Source organism: Cyclopterus lumpus, chromosome 25, assembly GCF_009769545.1.
Source record: "Cyclopterus lumpus isolate fCycLum1 chromosome 25, fCycLum1.pri, whole genome shotgun sequence".
NCBI lineage: Eukaryota > Metazoa > Chordata > Actinopteri > Perciformes > Cyclopteridae > Cyclopterus > Cyclopterus lumpus.
Window position 1 is genome coordinate 9,111,623 of NC_046990.1, and position 15,674 is coordinate 9,127,296.

At 44.2% G+C, this 15,674-nt stretch overlaps 1 protein-coding gene across 1 annotated transcript; it reads left to right on the plus strand.

Annotated features, from left to right (window-relative positions):
- The first annotated feature begins 334 nt into the window (after positions 1 to 334).
- On the plus strand, positions 335 to 14,762 carry ube3d (ubiquitin protein ligase E3D). The gene is made up of 10 exons (XM_034529023.1): positions 335 to 634; positions 2,786 to 2,997; positions 3,470 to 3,560; positions 4,611 to 4,830; positions 5,396 to 5,468; positions 5,562 to 5,640; positions 6,064 to 6,172; positions 6,911 to 7,062; positions 9,386 to 9,524; positions 14,189 to 14,762. The coding sequence occupies exons 1-10, from the start codon at positions 543 to 545 to the stop codon at positions 14,207 to 14,209; spliced, it is 1,188 nt and encodes a 395-aa protein (XP_034384914.1). The 5' UTR covers positions 335 to 542; the 3' UTR covers positions 14,210 to 14,762.
- The last annotated feature ends 912 nt before the right edge of the window (positions 14,763 to 15,674 follow it).

Genomic DNA, 15,674 nt, shown 5'->3' on the forward strand with positions numbered 1-15,674 from the left:
CACAGTCAATTTATTCAAAATAAAAAAATATATATTTTGAGTTTTAGCACTCAGCCTCCCAATATGCTTATATATATACATAATTTGAAATTATAATTTTCTAATATTATGGTCAAAATATAACATAACTCCGAAACAGTCGTGTTGTTTTTAATTATTCTTTTTCAGTTGCTTTTTCATTCAACTATTTGTAAGACATTTATTTTTACTATCACTCCATCTATAAAACCGGCAAGATCAAAATGCTAAATATCTGCCACCACTCGTAGAAAGCTAGTTAGTTAACCTTTTCTTTTTTATTTTGAAATGCCTGACCGGATGCTCCTCTCTTACCATAGTGTACTTGATGTCGGCGGCATCGTCACGCTGCAGACAAGCAACCTCGCCAGCCTCTGGATACCACGAGCTAGCTGAAGCAGATATATGTGCCTTTATGTTTGCCTTCTTTTGGATACTATGCTGCAGAGTCTCACAGCTACACGGAGTTTGGATTAGTGTATGATTCTTTTTTGTTAATAACTTCTGAATATTGCGTTGCGTAAATGGCAGATATTGCAAAGCCAGCCAAAACACATGGAGTTGGAGTCTTCTTAGAGCTGAGAAAAAGACTGGAGAGTGGACTGCTTATTGTCGGGTAAGTTAGTTAATTATGTCTGATGGGACTGTTACTTTACAATATTCCATTATTCCCCTTTTATTAGTAACGTTAGTGAAACGTTACGTGCCGGTTGTTTCAGGGACATGTTGACAACCCTCTCGTGAGCTAACTGTTTGAATATATATTGCTGCATGCTTCCTTTTGTTAGCAACAAGTAGCCCCTGAAGTAGATTAAACCGTGAACCCCTAAAAGGTGCGGAACCATTATTCACATTTTTCTTTTTGTATTCTGAAGGAATGTGACAAAAGTGAAACACAATCTGGGTTTGACTTTGGGTTCTGCTTATTGTATCACACATCACGTAAAACGAATTTTAAAAAGTATGAATAAGAAGCTTATTATGATACTTTTGTAGTATTTATCAATGGTGGAAAGTACCTTAGTGCCATTACTCGAGTACTGTAGGCTTGTGTGTAATTTAGTATCTCCATTGAATGCTACGTTATACTTCTCTTGCATTTCAAAGGGAACCATTGCACGTTTTACCACTATATTTAGCAACAGTTACAGCACTGTATAGAGCACAATATGTTATTTGATTAGACTACAGATTAGTATATTTCGTTGTTACATTTCCTCCACCTTGATAAACTACAATATGAAAATACATCTGCATGTATAACAGTGACCTTTTAACTCTGGCATGGGCAATTCTGCATATTGAGTTTTCATACTTTAGAATTACATTTTGAATTCAGGACTTTTACTAGTAATCGAGTATTTTGTAGTGTAATATTGCTACTTCTGACGTAGCTGATTTGTATGCATGAGTTCGTGCTCATAATGTATATTTTATGTTTTGTAAAGCACTTGTAAACATAAAGCTGCTGTGTCAATGACGATTTTTGTTCATAATACCAATTGATTAACTACATTTTAAATGATTTAAAAGCAAAGATCAGGGTCAGAGGAATCTCTGAATGTGGATGCAGTACACCTTTACCGTCACTAGATGGGGTTAATGAGATTTGCAGAGAACCTTGGAGCAGTCTGTTGCGTTCATATTATAATATCTATACCCAGAATACTTGACGGGGGGGGGGGGGGGACAACAGATTTTGTTGTGCACCATAGACTGAATATTAATATATATTTATTGACTGCCAGGGTGGGAATATGTCTTTGGCTCACCAAACGCAACAAAACGACCAAATAAAGATGCAGATGAGCAGTTTGCAAAACAATCCCACACAAGATCACATCACCCATTAAAACAGTTCGAGTAAGAGAGTGTGGGTTAAATCTCCTGTCAGTGTGTTGAGTTAAGAGTATTGATGGGACTTGGGATGAAGGACTTCCTTCAGACCGTTTTAGATGCCAGAGGGGCTCCGACTGGCTGAAGAGAGGATGAGAGGCCAGGATACTCCTCGACCTTTCTGTACAGAGTTGGGTCAAGGGCTTTGGGGAATTTGCCAACGGTTTCGGTGCAGTCTCTGCTCCACCCCAAAGGCTGAGTCATTAATCAGTGTATTGAGACCGTGACTAATTACATATCCCCCCTGAATCCATATGTCTAGGGTTTGACGTTGCCAAGTTTTTGGGTTATTGGCTTGTTGTTCACTTCTGATGCATTAAGTATCAAGAACAGGAAATGATCCAGCCTCCTTCGTTCGAGAGGTAATGATGCGTTAACGCTAGTGCGATCTCTAGACATAATGTTTCCTGAAGTCTTCAAGGGTAGTTTGATATTTTGGAAAATCTGCTCTTTCCCAGAGTTGGATAAGAAGGCCGCTATCGCTCTCATGTCCATCTGTTCCAGACAAGGAAACAAAGAAAGAAACAACAAAATCCGACTGCTGTCAACCGTAAAGCTCACGCATTAAAGTGCTGTATCTCATATGTGTATCGGCAATAATTTTGCATTTTTAAAGATATGAGAGCTATTGATCATCTCGTCTAATTTTTGGCAAGAAATCTTTTTGATTTTTCTTCTTTTTTTTTCACACACACAAGATTAAAAAAATCCATGGAACGGAAGACAAATGTGATCGGAGAGTTCGAGAAGCCACGGGCCTATACCACGCGTCTTCGCCTTCTTGGGAAGCAAAACAAGGTCTTCTGTTTCCTATATGTTCCTCCTTCTTCTTTTTTTTTAACCGGTGTCTGCTTGCATCTGCCCTCCCCAGGAAAGATGTGGCCAGTAGTCCAGCGGATGTGGTCGTGACGGCTGGAGAGTCCTCTCTCCGCATCAAGACTCCCAGAGGCGAGCTGAGCCTGACTTTGCCAGCGGGAGTCAACTACGAGCAGGGATCCTGCATTCCGACGCCTGCGGAAGAGTTCAGTGGCGAGGAGCTGCATTTCCGACTGCGCATCGGCGTCTCGCGACACCCAGATCAAGGTAATGTCCGCGGAAACGCATCCCAGACACGTGCCGCCTCCCTCCGCTTTGCTCGACTCCTCGGTGCCAAGGCGAGAACTAAGTCTTTTGCTAGCTATTTAGAGCTTGCTTTCTATTTAGAATTTAATTGGATTGAGTCACTTTGTCATCTGTGGGTGTCAATTTTGCTCTGAAGATCCCCAATGGCCCCCTAGCAACTGATTATCATCATGAGAATACTCCCTTTTCTAATTTTTTTTTTTTATCTCGTATCATCAAATGTGTAGCCCAGAGCAATATCCACAAACTCCCATATTTTGTCATTTTGTCCCGGCGCAAGAAGAAGTTATAGCAGAGGACTGATTGTCCGCTTCCTGTCCAAGCCACCTTCGCCACCCAGTACTTTATCGACTCCGTGCTTTGTAAGTACAAGGTTACCACCCCTTCACCAAATGCGGCTCATTTATTTGTTTGCCTTTTTGGCGCTCCACAGAGGCTTCCGGCAACGCGATGGAGACGCTCCGGGCCAAAGAGACTTATTGCTTCCACTGCCAGGGCTGCATGACCAGGCTGCTGGAGGACAGGTGAGGAGCAGACGAACGAGGACGAGCGGTGGCGGAAATGTCTTTTTTTATTTTTTATTTACACCTCCTCCTCCGCAGGAAGTGTTTATTGATGATGTGACCCGGCGGTTGAAGTGATGAGTCCTGGAAAGGAAAATTGATGGATGGAGCCGAGTCCACAGTCGTCACCCTGACTGGTTTTAGAGTCGGTGTGACGTCAAGGTCCGCGCTACCCATTAAAAAAAACAATTGTTTCTCTCACCTTGAGGTGGTTCCGGCGGACAGAAGTATTGTTCTTCTAACCCTCGGCTTGTAGCTTCCTCTGGATAGCAATGTGACATGCTGAAAATTGCAATAGCGGCATTAAAGAGAACCTTGGCCTCTGGCAAAGTTCCTCAGCAGTAACACAATAAAAGTTCCTCAACTTTCTTCTTATTATTTTTTGCTTTCAACAAAGGCTCCGGGAAGTAAAAATGTGAGAAGAAGTGCTTGGAGCATAAAAGTAACATTTCCGACAACATTATGCCTCATTATGCTTTTGTATCAATATGCTCCACAATGTGGCTGATCAGAGGAGCTAATACTACCATTGACTGCAACCATCACAAAGTACCCTGTGAAAGCTTTTACAATATGGCATACTGATACGACGTCAACACTAAGAGCTTTATTTGAATGAAGACATTTAATGTTTAATTGAAGCTGCTCCGATCAGTATTTTTATACTAACAATGCGTCAAATGACGACAACGCCACAGATGAATAATTCCAAAGTCTTCAGTGTTTGCCATTTTCAGTCGTGGGGATGCAGCGGTTTTCTGTTTAAAAAAAGTAATAACAATTTTTTTTTTAAAAAGACTAAACATCTGCATGAGCTGGTGAAACTCAGTGGCGCAGTTAGCAGCTGAGGAGCCGGATGTTTCCCTTGGAGACCAAAACGGGGAGTAAATATTTTGACTCAAACGCGCCATGTGGCCAGAAACTTGACTTCAATGCTGATGCCGTGAACCAATGTGTGACACAAATGGAAAGACCCACAATTTGCTTTTTGTTGTTGTTGCTCTTCGTCAGAGAGTTTAAGAGAGTCCTTCCTCTTCCTAACTGCAACTGGAACGCCATCGTGGACGACTGGTGTTGCCACCCCGATCCGTTCGCCAAGAAGCTCTTGCCCCGAGCAGAGGACTGTTTGCTGGGCGACACCTTCCTCCTGCTCGCCAAAGATGGCGGCTGTGCACAGACTCTCACGGAGGAGGAGAGCCCGGTTGGCTCGGAGGACAGTCCTGATTCCAAGGTGAGGGACACCCGGAGGATAAACAAGCAGAGTGCTCCTATTTTATTCTGAGAAGGAAGACGTGACAAAGATTCCGAATTCCTGTAAAAGCCAAGGGATGTTTGAGATGCAAATAAGTCTAGGATGAAAGACTTGTCTCTGGGGGGGGGGGTTGGGTTCCCGATTTGTAAGAATTCTATCAATAAAAAATCATCTTCTCGAGCTGCAGCGAGGGGGGAGGAAGTGGGGAAAGCTCTAAATGGTAACTTCCAGTTTATTTTCGATAAAACAATCTATTCATATCACACAGCACTCTGCGGACGAGGATTGATCTCCCTACTCTTTTTATTACTCATTCTCGGATGGCGAGAATGAGATTCACTTTGCATGACGGAGTGAGGAAAAATGGAAAGAGAGGCAGATAGAAAGCGCCGGGGAACAAATGAGACTCTGTATCTCTCCTCTCTCTCTCTCTCTCTCTCTCTCTTCTCCTTCTACTGCCCATCCTGGTTAAAGTAAAAGATCTGTGTGTATCGTGATTGATTTTCGGTTTCTTTTTTTTCCCTTTTACTTGTGTTCCGTACAGAAACCCTGCCGCCGACTGACACTCATTTCCTGCAAGAGCTGTTCGTTGGTGCTGGGCGAGGCCGTTGCTCCAGGTATGAGTCGCTCCGTGCATTCTAATCACAAATCCTCTTTTTATTTTTATTTTTTTGGGCTGACGAGGGTTTTTCCCTTTTTGTGCCTTCCAGAAACACTGAAACTGTACATCACACAGGTGGTGGTGGAGCCTGCCGTGGGAGACCGAGAGCTAGAAGCTTCACTCAACAGGCAGGTTTTTATCCAGACTGCACATGAAGCACATTCTTTTATATGGAAATGGATGAAAAAAGTGGCCGTCGCGTATCAGCGCTGTGTTCAGGCCTTTTCAATTCAGGCTTCAGAGTGAAATGCTTTTTATAATGCCACAGTGCAAGTTTGAATATTTTATAGATTATGCACAGCCACAATTTCTTTTCTTTTTTCTTTCTTTTGAGAACTATTTTGCCTTTTTTTAAAGTTTCCGTACGTTAACTATTGGCTGCAATGTTTGACTGCCGGTCATAATAATTAGTCCTGGGCTTACATGTCATCTTGCCCAATGTGATCAATGCCTCCATTCTAGTTTTACTGCGAGTGCATGAACCGAGACGTTGATATGATCCGTAAAGTTTAAACGCATTAAAGGAATGAACGTTGTCTCTTTTGGGATAGGTCGCTCTTCGTGGAGCAGACGGTAGCAGCCCGGCTGTTGGGGCTGTCCAGCTCGCAGAGCACCTTCCACTTCTCTGTCCAAACTCCTGATGGGAAAGCCTTCTTATTGGTAAGAACGATCCGGACCTAATCAGAGAAGCACATGGCATCCAGGTTAAAAAAAAAATAGACCACTCGGGTTGTTGATTAGTGGGGAAATATGGTGTCCTTCCAGCGGCATGGAAAAAGCTGATGGAAAGTGATTGGTTGAGCGTGCTGCCAGGCCTTTTGGCTTCTCTTAAAATCAGCAACAAGTGGCTCTGTGGAGAGTAAAAGTGTGTGCTGTAGTGTTTGTATTCCAATAATAATGTTATTCTAACCGATGCTGGCAGGTGATATTTGTTTGACATTTGCATAAAATGCCCTTCGTATTCCACAAATGGTGTCCTTGTAGGACTTTAAGCTGGAGGAGAATAAATGAAAAATATATAAATAAATACATTTTAAAAAAGGTTGCAATAACAATATAATGAGTCTTGTGAGGAATTGACTGACTTTTGATCGTTCCAACACCAACTGAAGGCACCCTCTGAAACACTAGTGAGAGGGAGTCGTGACTCGACCCCCGCTGATTAGTTCAGCCACGGTTTTGGGGGATAATAAACTGTGTGTGCTGGCTAACCTTCCCAGTGCAGGCACAGAGAAGTTCGAAGGGTAGATATTAGCTTAAATGTGAGAGTACCAGCTGAGGAGAGGGGAGACTCTGCAACGTTCACCGTGTTTGCACCCAAACACCATCACCACATCCAACCATGTGTGTCCACCCCCTCCGACACGTGTGACGTGACCCTGTCGGCTCCTCCTGCAGGTCTGGCTGCTGAACAGCGACTCCATGACGGCGTCGGTCCCAGAGACGTGCGTCGGGGATGAAAGTTCCCTCGGCTCCCCATCTCTCCGAGCTTCCAGAGCCCTGAAACTCCTCTATGCCTCCTGCTCAGACACGGGCCCCCAGCAGAAAGAGTAAGCGTGGGCTCCTACCGCATCCTCCACCCCTCCCCCCCCCTTTTTCCAATCTTTGTCTTCCTCTTCTTAATCGTATCCTTTCATCTTTCCAGCGCACCCTCTCAATCACCACATGTCTCGAACCGCAAGGGATGAAAGAAGAGTCTGTTGGCGAACGGATTTATTATTTTGTGTTTTTTTTTTTTGCGGCCTCGGAAACACTAAAGGGCCCCTGCCCCCGACATAATTCCCCCCCCCCCTCCCTCCGCCCCCCGAATGAGATTGCCATCAACGGTGTTTATCGTCTTCCATGTTGTCAGTTGCATAAGCCCCGCTCGTGTTTGTTGCGCACACAGGAGATGTTGTTTTGACGGGATCGAGTCTCTGTGTGCCTTGCTGTGATGCATTAGAGAGGTGTAGGTGGATGTGCTGCGTGTGGTGCTCTATGCTCGGCACAGCAGCGCCCCACTGGAAGAGCCTTCCACCCTCATTATTTTCAACTGAATCAGCACTCGCCGGTTTCCCCTCCTCCTCCTCCACCTCCTCCATTACCCTGCAGCCGCGTGGAGTGAAGGCAGAACAGAGACGTTTTTTGTTGTTTTCGACCGTTTTGACAAGCCCGCCGGGCTGGCTGACGGAGAACGGGGTAATTAGTGGTACAACTCGCATGAAAGGAGAGAGGCTTGTCTACACAGTCAAAGCAGTACGAGTGCATTTCAAATGACACGATAAACTGTAGGATAAGGAGGGATCTGATTCTCCAGAGGTCCACGCCCGCTGCCAAGAGAGACGTCGTTCGACAGGAACTTTCGCCCGGAGCGCTTCTGTTTGTGTCATAACTCTTCACTTATTATGTGAATTATTTCCTGCCGTCGAGGGGATTGTTTTTTTTTTTAACCTGTGCTAGAATGGAAACGAATGGTTCGATGTGTCCTGAGCCGGACATTTTGGCTGACGTAAAAATCTACTAGTCAGTGCTCTCTGGTGGACAAACTACTTCCGTATCATTTCTGTGCTGCAATTTCTTTTCATTTAGCACCCAAATGCTGATTGCAATGTAAATTTAAATTTGTTTAAACGTGCTGAATTTGAAATTCAGAGTATTATTAAAGCGGCAAACGACACTTTTCTACGTAAATATTTTGTGTAGTAGTAATGTCCACATGATCAGATTGAAGTCACTCTTCGCCGTGTGTCGTTACCCGAGCAGGTTAACACCGTTAGCTGTCGCTTTGTTTGCACTGTACGTGTTTTGTTTTTTTAGCTCCGTTAGCTAGCCAACCGCTCAGCCGCCGCCATGTTGAGAGCTGTGTGGAGACAATCCCTCAATCATAGATATGTTCTGAATATAGAATTTAGATTGCTTTTTAATTACATTTTTATTTTTCTGAAGTCTTGCATAGCTAAACGCTGGTGTTGCTCGCACTCCCCCCCACATCATTTACCATTCATCACTCATCTCTGACATTTTTAAATGAAATGTTCTGCCCGAGGAGCTGAATTCCCTGGGTGATTTCCCCGGGTGATGTCCCTCTTATTCGGGTCACAGTCGGTTGCAGTGTGTGTTGTTAAAACTGCCAATAATTGGCTGCAGAATCGGTGAGCCCGTGCCTAAGTGGATTACGCTTGTCACTAATGGCAGGTACTTGATTATGAGTTGAGTGAAAGTCGCAGGCACCATCACCGCCGGGACGCGATGTGTGAATGAGGTCTCATGGATGCGGAAATTGAGTTTTAATGGAAGTTGTATGGGCGACAGAATTCATTCTGAGCAATCGAACCTTCCTGCGTCGATGACATGAACTACATTTCCATGCGCACAGAAGGAATTAGATTTGCTGTGTGAACAAACCCTGTTAAGATGTAATAGCAATTTTCCCATGCATGTAAACAAACATAGCTCTAGCAGGAGTGTTTCCTCTGCGGGACGCAGACCCGCTAAAACTTGAGAACAATTTCCCCTCTCAGGAACGGCACAGATGGCTAAATGTCACCCGAACAAACTGAGTCGGCACCACAGACCGACAGCGCATCAATCTTTCTTCTCTCAATCACTCTTCCTCCTCCTCCCTTCACTCCCTTTCCTCTCCTCTTCCCGTCTCTCACACAAACATATGTCGACGCCGCACCCACACACACAAACCATCAATCCACTTTTCTGTATCCCCAGTTATCTAGTTCAGTTCAGTTAAAAAAAAACTGCTTAATTAAAGCGTCAGCGTGGGATTTCCAGAAGCTATTCCGGGCATTGTCTTGGTTGCGGTCACTACAAATCACTCCTGCTCTAATCTGTGTTTGTGTGTGTGTGTGTGTGTGTGTGTGTGTGTGTGTGTGTTTTCAGCATTGTAGATAGTTGGGAGGCCAATGCCATCGGACATCCTGTGGTGCTGCCCCTGAATGTGTGTGAGGAGCTGCTGCAAGTGATCGATGACAGCAACTCTACACTTCCTGCCTCCATGCGCTGCATGAGGTCCTACGAGGTGACGTTTTTTTTTTTTTTTTTTAAACGTACCATGATTCTGGGTTATGTAAGCAGAGGGATGCTGAAAGTGTTTTGTGAAAAGCAGCAGGGACTATTTTAGCTGACAGTGATCACCCATTTCACTTACTTACAGCACCCTGTTTATCCGTTACTCAGTAGTGCTTGACTTGTGCTTTTATCCCGTCTTAATTCATTTCATGATTCAGAGCTTTTCAGTTAACGGCGTCGCTCGAGGGATTATGTGGGTCAAATGTCAGGTTTTACTTTTATCCGCCCGGTTCCAGCTTCTCTATACCTGTAATTGTGCAAAATGTGTATATTTAGCTCGAGTTGCAGAGGAAAGCCCTCTGACTGGAAAATGAGAGGTGTGTTAACTTTGCCGACAACTCCATTCTCCCAGCCCTTTTTAAACACGTCGATGGGTAATTATCCTCCACTTCATGCTCAGAAAGTTTAGCTACTGACTCCCACCACTTCAACCAGCTTTCCATCTGCAAAGAAAGTACGAGAGCTGGAATGATATGACTAGCAGACCTTTTTGAAAAGGCACGTCTGTTGTTGGACGGCATGCGGAGCTTCTTTTCGTTGCGAGGTGTTCAGTTTGGACGGCAAGCCTTCACATTAATAACAAACAAAAAAAGACGCAATCATTCTGTTTTGAAGACGAAACATTAAAGGGGAATGGAGGTCTTATTTTTGACGGACACCTTCTCTCCATCTTCCTTATCGTACTTAAAATGTTAATACGAGAACAACTAGCTCCGTTCTCGAAGCACTGTGCTGCTCTTTTTTTATTATTTTTTTGCATATCTTCTTCAAGGATCATCATCTAGTGAGGGTGCAGACTTTTCTTCTTTCTTTCTTCTTTTTTCTTTTTGCCTGAGACAGCTTTAGCCTCAGAAATCATATCCGCGTTTCAAATTTCAAGGTGTAAATCTGACACCCTTTATTGTAAAGTATATGTGCTGTGCTGTGCTGTGCTGTGCAGCAATGAGTTTGGGTGTCAGTGATCGGTCCGCAGTTCCAAAAGATTTTTGGTTTACTCTCACAACGATGAATGAGACGCAGACTTTCTGAACTCGCCTCATGAAACTTGAGCTCAGTGAAACACTAGTATGGTCTCTCTAACACGCTGTGATCCGCCTGGTTGGAATGACCCGATATCAAAACAGAAAGTCAGCACTACGTCACCTTAAAGGAAGTGGAATTAGGAATAGACGGCTCACCAGAATGCCATTCGGATTATTTCACGCCCAGGAGGCTCCTCCATGTTCTAAACGTATTGTGCCTCACACCTTAAAATACTTACTGTGGTTTTTTGCTCTCAGCCCTGAGGGTGACAAATGGGGACTTGTCTCACACACTGGTACAATGGGTAAATAGTGTTTTCTGAGGGGGGGGGATGGATAGAAATTAGGCTCTGCTGAAATGGAGAAAGCTACAGATTGAGTCACAGGACACAGTGTCTGTCTGGTGGCGGAAGCCGTTACAGCAGCAAAGTGGAGTGTGATAAATCTACACACACAAACACTTCCTGATAGTTGAGGCTGGCTCTATAGGCGAGTGAGGACGGGACGGTAATGTGAACATAGGCCCAGCTAGAGTTACCGGAGATGGTCAGAGAGTCCCCGTTGAAGACACTGTTTGAAGAGTAAAAACAAGATTGTGTTTAGAAGCGGAGGACCAGCATGCACTGGGGTCTGGAAGCTTCTGATGAACTAGAGTTGAGATGAGTCAGAAAAGAGGCGCCGAGAAGGGTGTCTGCTGGGGAATGTGGTTTTCCTACTGTTTGCGTTTTTTGAAGGCCCACGTGAGCAAAAGGAAACTTCGATAGTGGGTCGACGTTTTAAAATTGGCTGCGATAACGTTGTTACCCACCAGCTTCCTCGCTGTAGCGATGAAACAGCATCTCCAGATGGCTAGATCCGCACAGCGGAGTCCATTAGGGAAAAGTAACACGCCACCAGATTTAACATATTTCACCCAACCATTCAAAATCACCTCTTTTTTTTTTATAAGAAAACGAAGCCCTCTCCTCCAATTTTAAAGTGGAGCTATGCTTTTGTTCCGCAAACTCTCTGTACCAAGTGGCTTTTGTTCATGGCATTTTGATATTATGTTATGGCACAGGTGTAATTAATAACAACAATATTGCATTCGGATGAGCCAGCTCCGGGGCTCACTGGAACGTACTGAGCGATCATTACGGTCCTCATTAACGCGATGCGAGCCCGGGAGATGCGGATGTAGCACAATGTGTATACAGTGCTGCGATGATTAATTAGGGATGGCTGGATTCCATTTCGCCTCTTCAGCGTCGGGCTCCTGGTGTCGCGCACGCTAGCTCGCTGCCACACGTTCATGTCTGACTGGGACACTTTAATGGAACGGAGCCACTGTCGATGTTATAACTGCGACGAGTCAAAAAATGTCTGCTGTGAAGACGGATTCGACCAGCACCCTGGAGCCGGCTCAACCTAAATGGAATGCAGTCGCTATGGTTATTAATTACACCTGCTATGATGCCAGAATGTCTGCTATGTAAAAGGTTGTTTGAAAGGCCACTGCAATATATACTGTATGTAAACCCTACTGGCTGGAGAGACGACCTCAAATTCAGTGAGAATGTATCTTTATAAAGGTTAAAGGTGGAACTCTGGGACTGCTCACACTTCTTTGTCAGCTCAATATAAGAGTACCAACAGCCCAACCCAACTATAACGTGTGTGTGTGTTGGGTAATTTCAGCCCTGCGGGTAGATCAAAGCCTGCACCAGCCTGTTATTATTCTGCATGTGGAATGTCTACTGTTGTCTGGGCCGCTGTGTTCCCCGCCCCCCCGTCCCCGTCCCCGTCCCTGGGCCTGCCAGCGTAATGGGGTGTAAAGTGGCTCAAGCTCTGAGTGTCACTCTTTAGCTTGGGAACAGACAACACCTCCCACCTCCCCGCACCTCATTAATCTCCTCCTCACTCCCACAGAGACGGCATGTAGATTTGACAGAAACGGCTCCAAAAAGCTGCTCCGGCGTTTCACGATGAAGAACTGAGAAGATGCATCGATCATGCTCGGTCCTCCTGCGGTCCACACAGCTCCCCACCAGGAGCGGCTGCACTTTGTCGAAATAAATTACTTTTCCCAAGACGCGCACGTCTCGATTCCATCGCCCGTGGACCAAAAGCTGAGAAGGGAAATTAATAAACAGTGGAGAGTTGTACTGTGACGCTGGATATCTCCTCTTGACAATGTAACCGAGGCTAGTAATGTAAAAATGTTGTAATGGTAATTCAGTGTTTATCTCTAGTGTGACGGGAGTGATGCATGCAGGATGTTTGTTAAGTTAGATCTTCAGTGTGTGTGTGTGTTGCCCTTATTTTAAGTAGTCACCCTTTTTTTCAAACCCTTTATTCCTGCAATACGTTTAGCTAACTTTCAACTTCTATGCTACCTCGCTAAGCTTCATGCTGCTTGCCAAGTTTTAGGGGTTTTGCCAACAGTCCCCGACACCCAGCCTCAAAGAGTATGTGGTTGATCGAAAAGACTTCCTCATGTCTTTGTCTCTAGAACCTTTTAATACCCAGATATTACCTCATACACGGTTTATTCGAAACTATTATACTAAACTTTTTTTGGGGATTCCTAAAAAAACTAAACATTAAATTATACTCTGCAGGAGCAGGTGGAACACTGTTGTGGGTTTACCTCAAACTCCCAAACCTTAATAAGTGAGTTCACATCGAGCCTAACGTTAGCTAGCTTTTCAAATATTAGCTTGCGTGAAAAATCCTAACTGGATAACATAAGTTTTAGCACCTGTGTTTTCTTCATCTTTGAACTTCTCTTTTTTTCAGTGCCGATGCAACTTAAATTCAAGTGTTTCCGATTCCAACATTTACCGTCGCTGTCCAGCATGGATCTACTCCAGTTTAATAGATTCACACTTTGGGGCTTCCCAGTGCAGCCACAGCTCTAATGTTAGCCGCTGCACAGCGCCACAGAAGGCGTTGTGGGTGTTGAGCCTTGCTCAGCTCGTGAAGAGCAACGCAATACCCTCTTTAGCAGCTTCAACCTGGCAACACCCACATTTTGCAAGCCGGCTTCTCTTCGGCCATCGAGATTCCACATTGCTCTGGCATCTCATCACACTTTGTCCTCGTTTTCAGGGGACTCACCTCTGGTTGCCGTTTGTTATCATTTGTATGAATTACCATTAATGCGCTCGAGTGGTGAGCAGACACAGGTATGGGGATGGAGAAGACGGGGCCTTGAGTGGGACAAATGCCCTCATCCGTCATCCCAATTTAGAGCCCTCAGTGGAGCGCAACCATTGTCTGCAGCAGGCAAACACACAGGAAGAGCAGATGGAAGAATGGAGGGCAGGGCTGATTAGTTTTCTATGCTTTGTTTATCTGCATGTGTGTTTTTGAAGTTGATTAAATCTCCACCACCTGTGGTGTTTTTGTTGTTTAGAGACGGTAATTGCAGATAATGTGTTTCTGTGCTGATCAGCAGACCGTAGCGAGCCAGTACATCTGTGCTTAGGGAAACGAAAATCCCCATTGTACAGTACAAGAAAAAGTAATTATATTTTTAGAATAGTGTTTCAAGTGGAGCCACACACGGATTCTTTTTAACATTTTCTAAATGTTTGCCTCTTGTCCATAGGTAGCGTACCTGAGGCTGTGAGGTCAAAGGGCCGATGCCAGGAGGTCGAGACTCCACCCTCTCGAAGAATTCACGGAGATCTAGGGCGGCTAACGAGGGAACCGTTTGTAAACGCGTACTGTATTCTTGTATAAGTTAAGATGATATCCTGCACGGCTTTCAAGTAAGTATGGGATTGCTACAGAAATAAATCTCAGCGAGCTTTTTTCGTTAATCATACCAAGTTGTGGTTTCTGGTTGCCTCTGTCAACATCTTTGCCAGCACCTGAAAGCAGATTCATGTTGGAACAGGTTGCTGCGACGCTTCTAAATGTTAAAAGCATATCCAGGAAATGTGGAACTGGAAGAGAAGGACGGCACCATCAACAATGTTATTCATGGGATAGAAAGCTGCTTCTCGTTTTAGTTGTTTCTCATTTTTAATCCTAATGTATGATTGTACCAGCATGGATCATAGTGGTTGAAGAGCATGCATGTGTACATTGTATGTTTGTCCCGTCCTAAGCTTTATTTTGTATTTTTCTTACAGTTCTCAACAAAAAATGATTAAACTGTTGTGTTTTTGAAAGGATCACCTCTGCCTCTCTTTTTTTTTTTTTCATCTTCTGGAGGGCCCTGCTCGTTGATATGTAGGACATTGTTCTTGAGTTGGCTCTTGGTGAAAGCTTATTATAGAGGCACTTCAGTCCCAGGGTACAGCAGTCCATCCTCCACATGAGTGTAATTGCAGCTTGTGAAGCTAGGTGATTGTTGTCTATTTGTGGGTTTATTTGTGTGCCGATGATTGATGGTCTGATCCACAGACTTTTCTGATAGCGCCATCATGCATTTTTGATGTCAGTGATATATTACCATAACTATCAAATAGATTACCAATACATTGTCATGGTCATCAGACGTTAAACTCATTATCTACCAGCTGCAGTGGCACAAAATGTTGTACAAACATGCATGGTTCCCAGATGATGTATCCAACTGACATTAGTGATCGTCTGAATTGTCCTGGAGCACCACCGTGCCACAATTGATATTGGATGTATTGCCATTACATTTTGTCCACACACTCATGTTCCAGATGAATTTTGATGACCTTCTAGTTTTAATTTGAAACTAAATACTTACAGGGACCATAAAATACGGACATTGCCTTCAGCCTCAGTTGTACTTTGTGGTAAGTGTTAATTAGCAATTGTTGCTATACTGGCATGCTAAACTAAGGAGGCACACATGAATGGAACATTGTAGCTGCTAAACACCAGCATGTTAGCTTGTGACATTAGCATTTAGCTCAGCACGCCATAGTACAGTACAACCGCAGCACTCATTGCGGTACGTTTTATCTGGAATCATGTTGTGTTTTTATATAGGCACATGTTTCCTAATATATATTGGGATGTGTGACATTTGAAAGCTTTTCCTGTTAATCAAGACCATCTTGACTTTGTTAGCCAGCATACTGCCTGCAGAGCTCAGTCGGTTGAGTAAA

Excerpts from the sequence above, each read along its gene's own strand:
- ube3d (XM_034529023.1), top strand. The coding sequence starts at position 543 with ATGGCAGATATTGCAAAGCCAGCCAAAACACATGGAGTTGGAGTCTTC. Across the intron at positions 4,831-5,395 it reads AGGACAGTCCTGATTCCAAG|AAACCCTGCCGCCGACTGAC; the intron begins GTGAGGGACACC and ends TGTTCCGTACAG. Across the intron at positions 9,525-14,188 it reads GCTGCATGAGGTCCTACGAG|GTAGCGTACCTGAGGCTGTG; the intron begins GTGACGTTTTTT and ends TCTTGTCCATAG.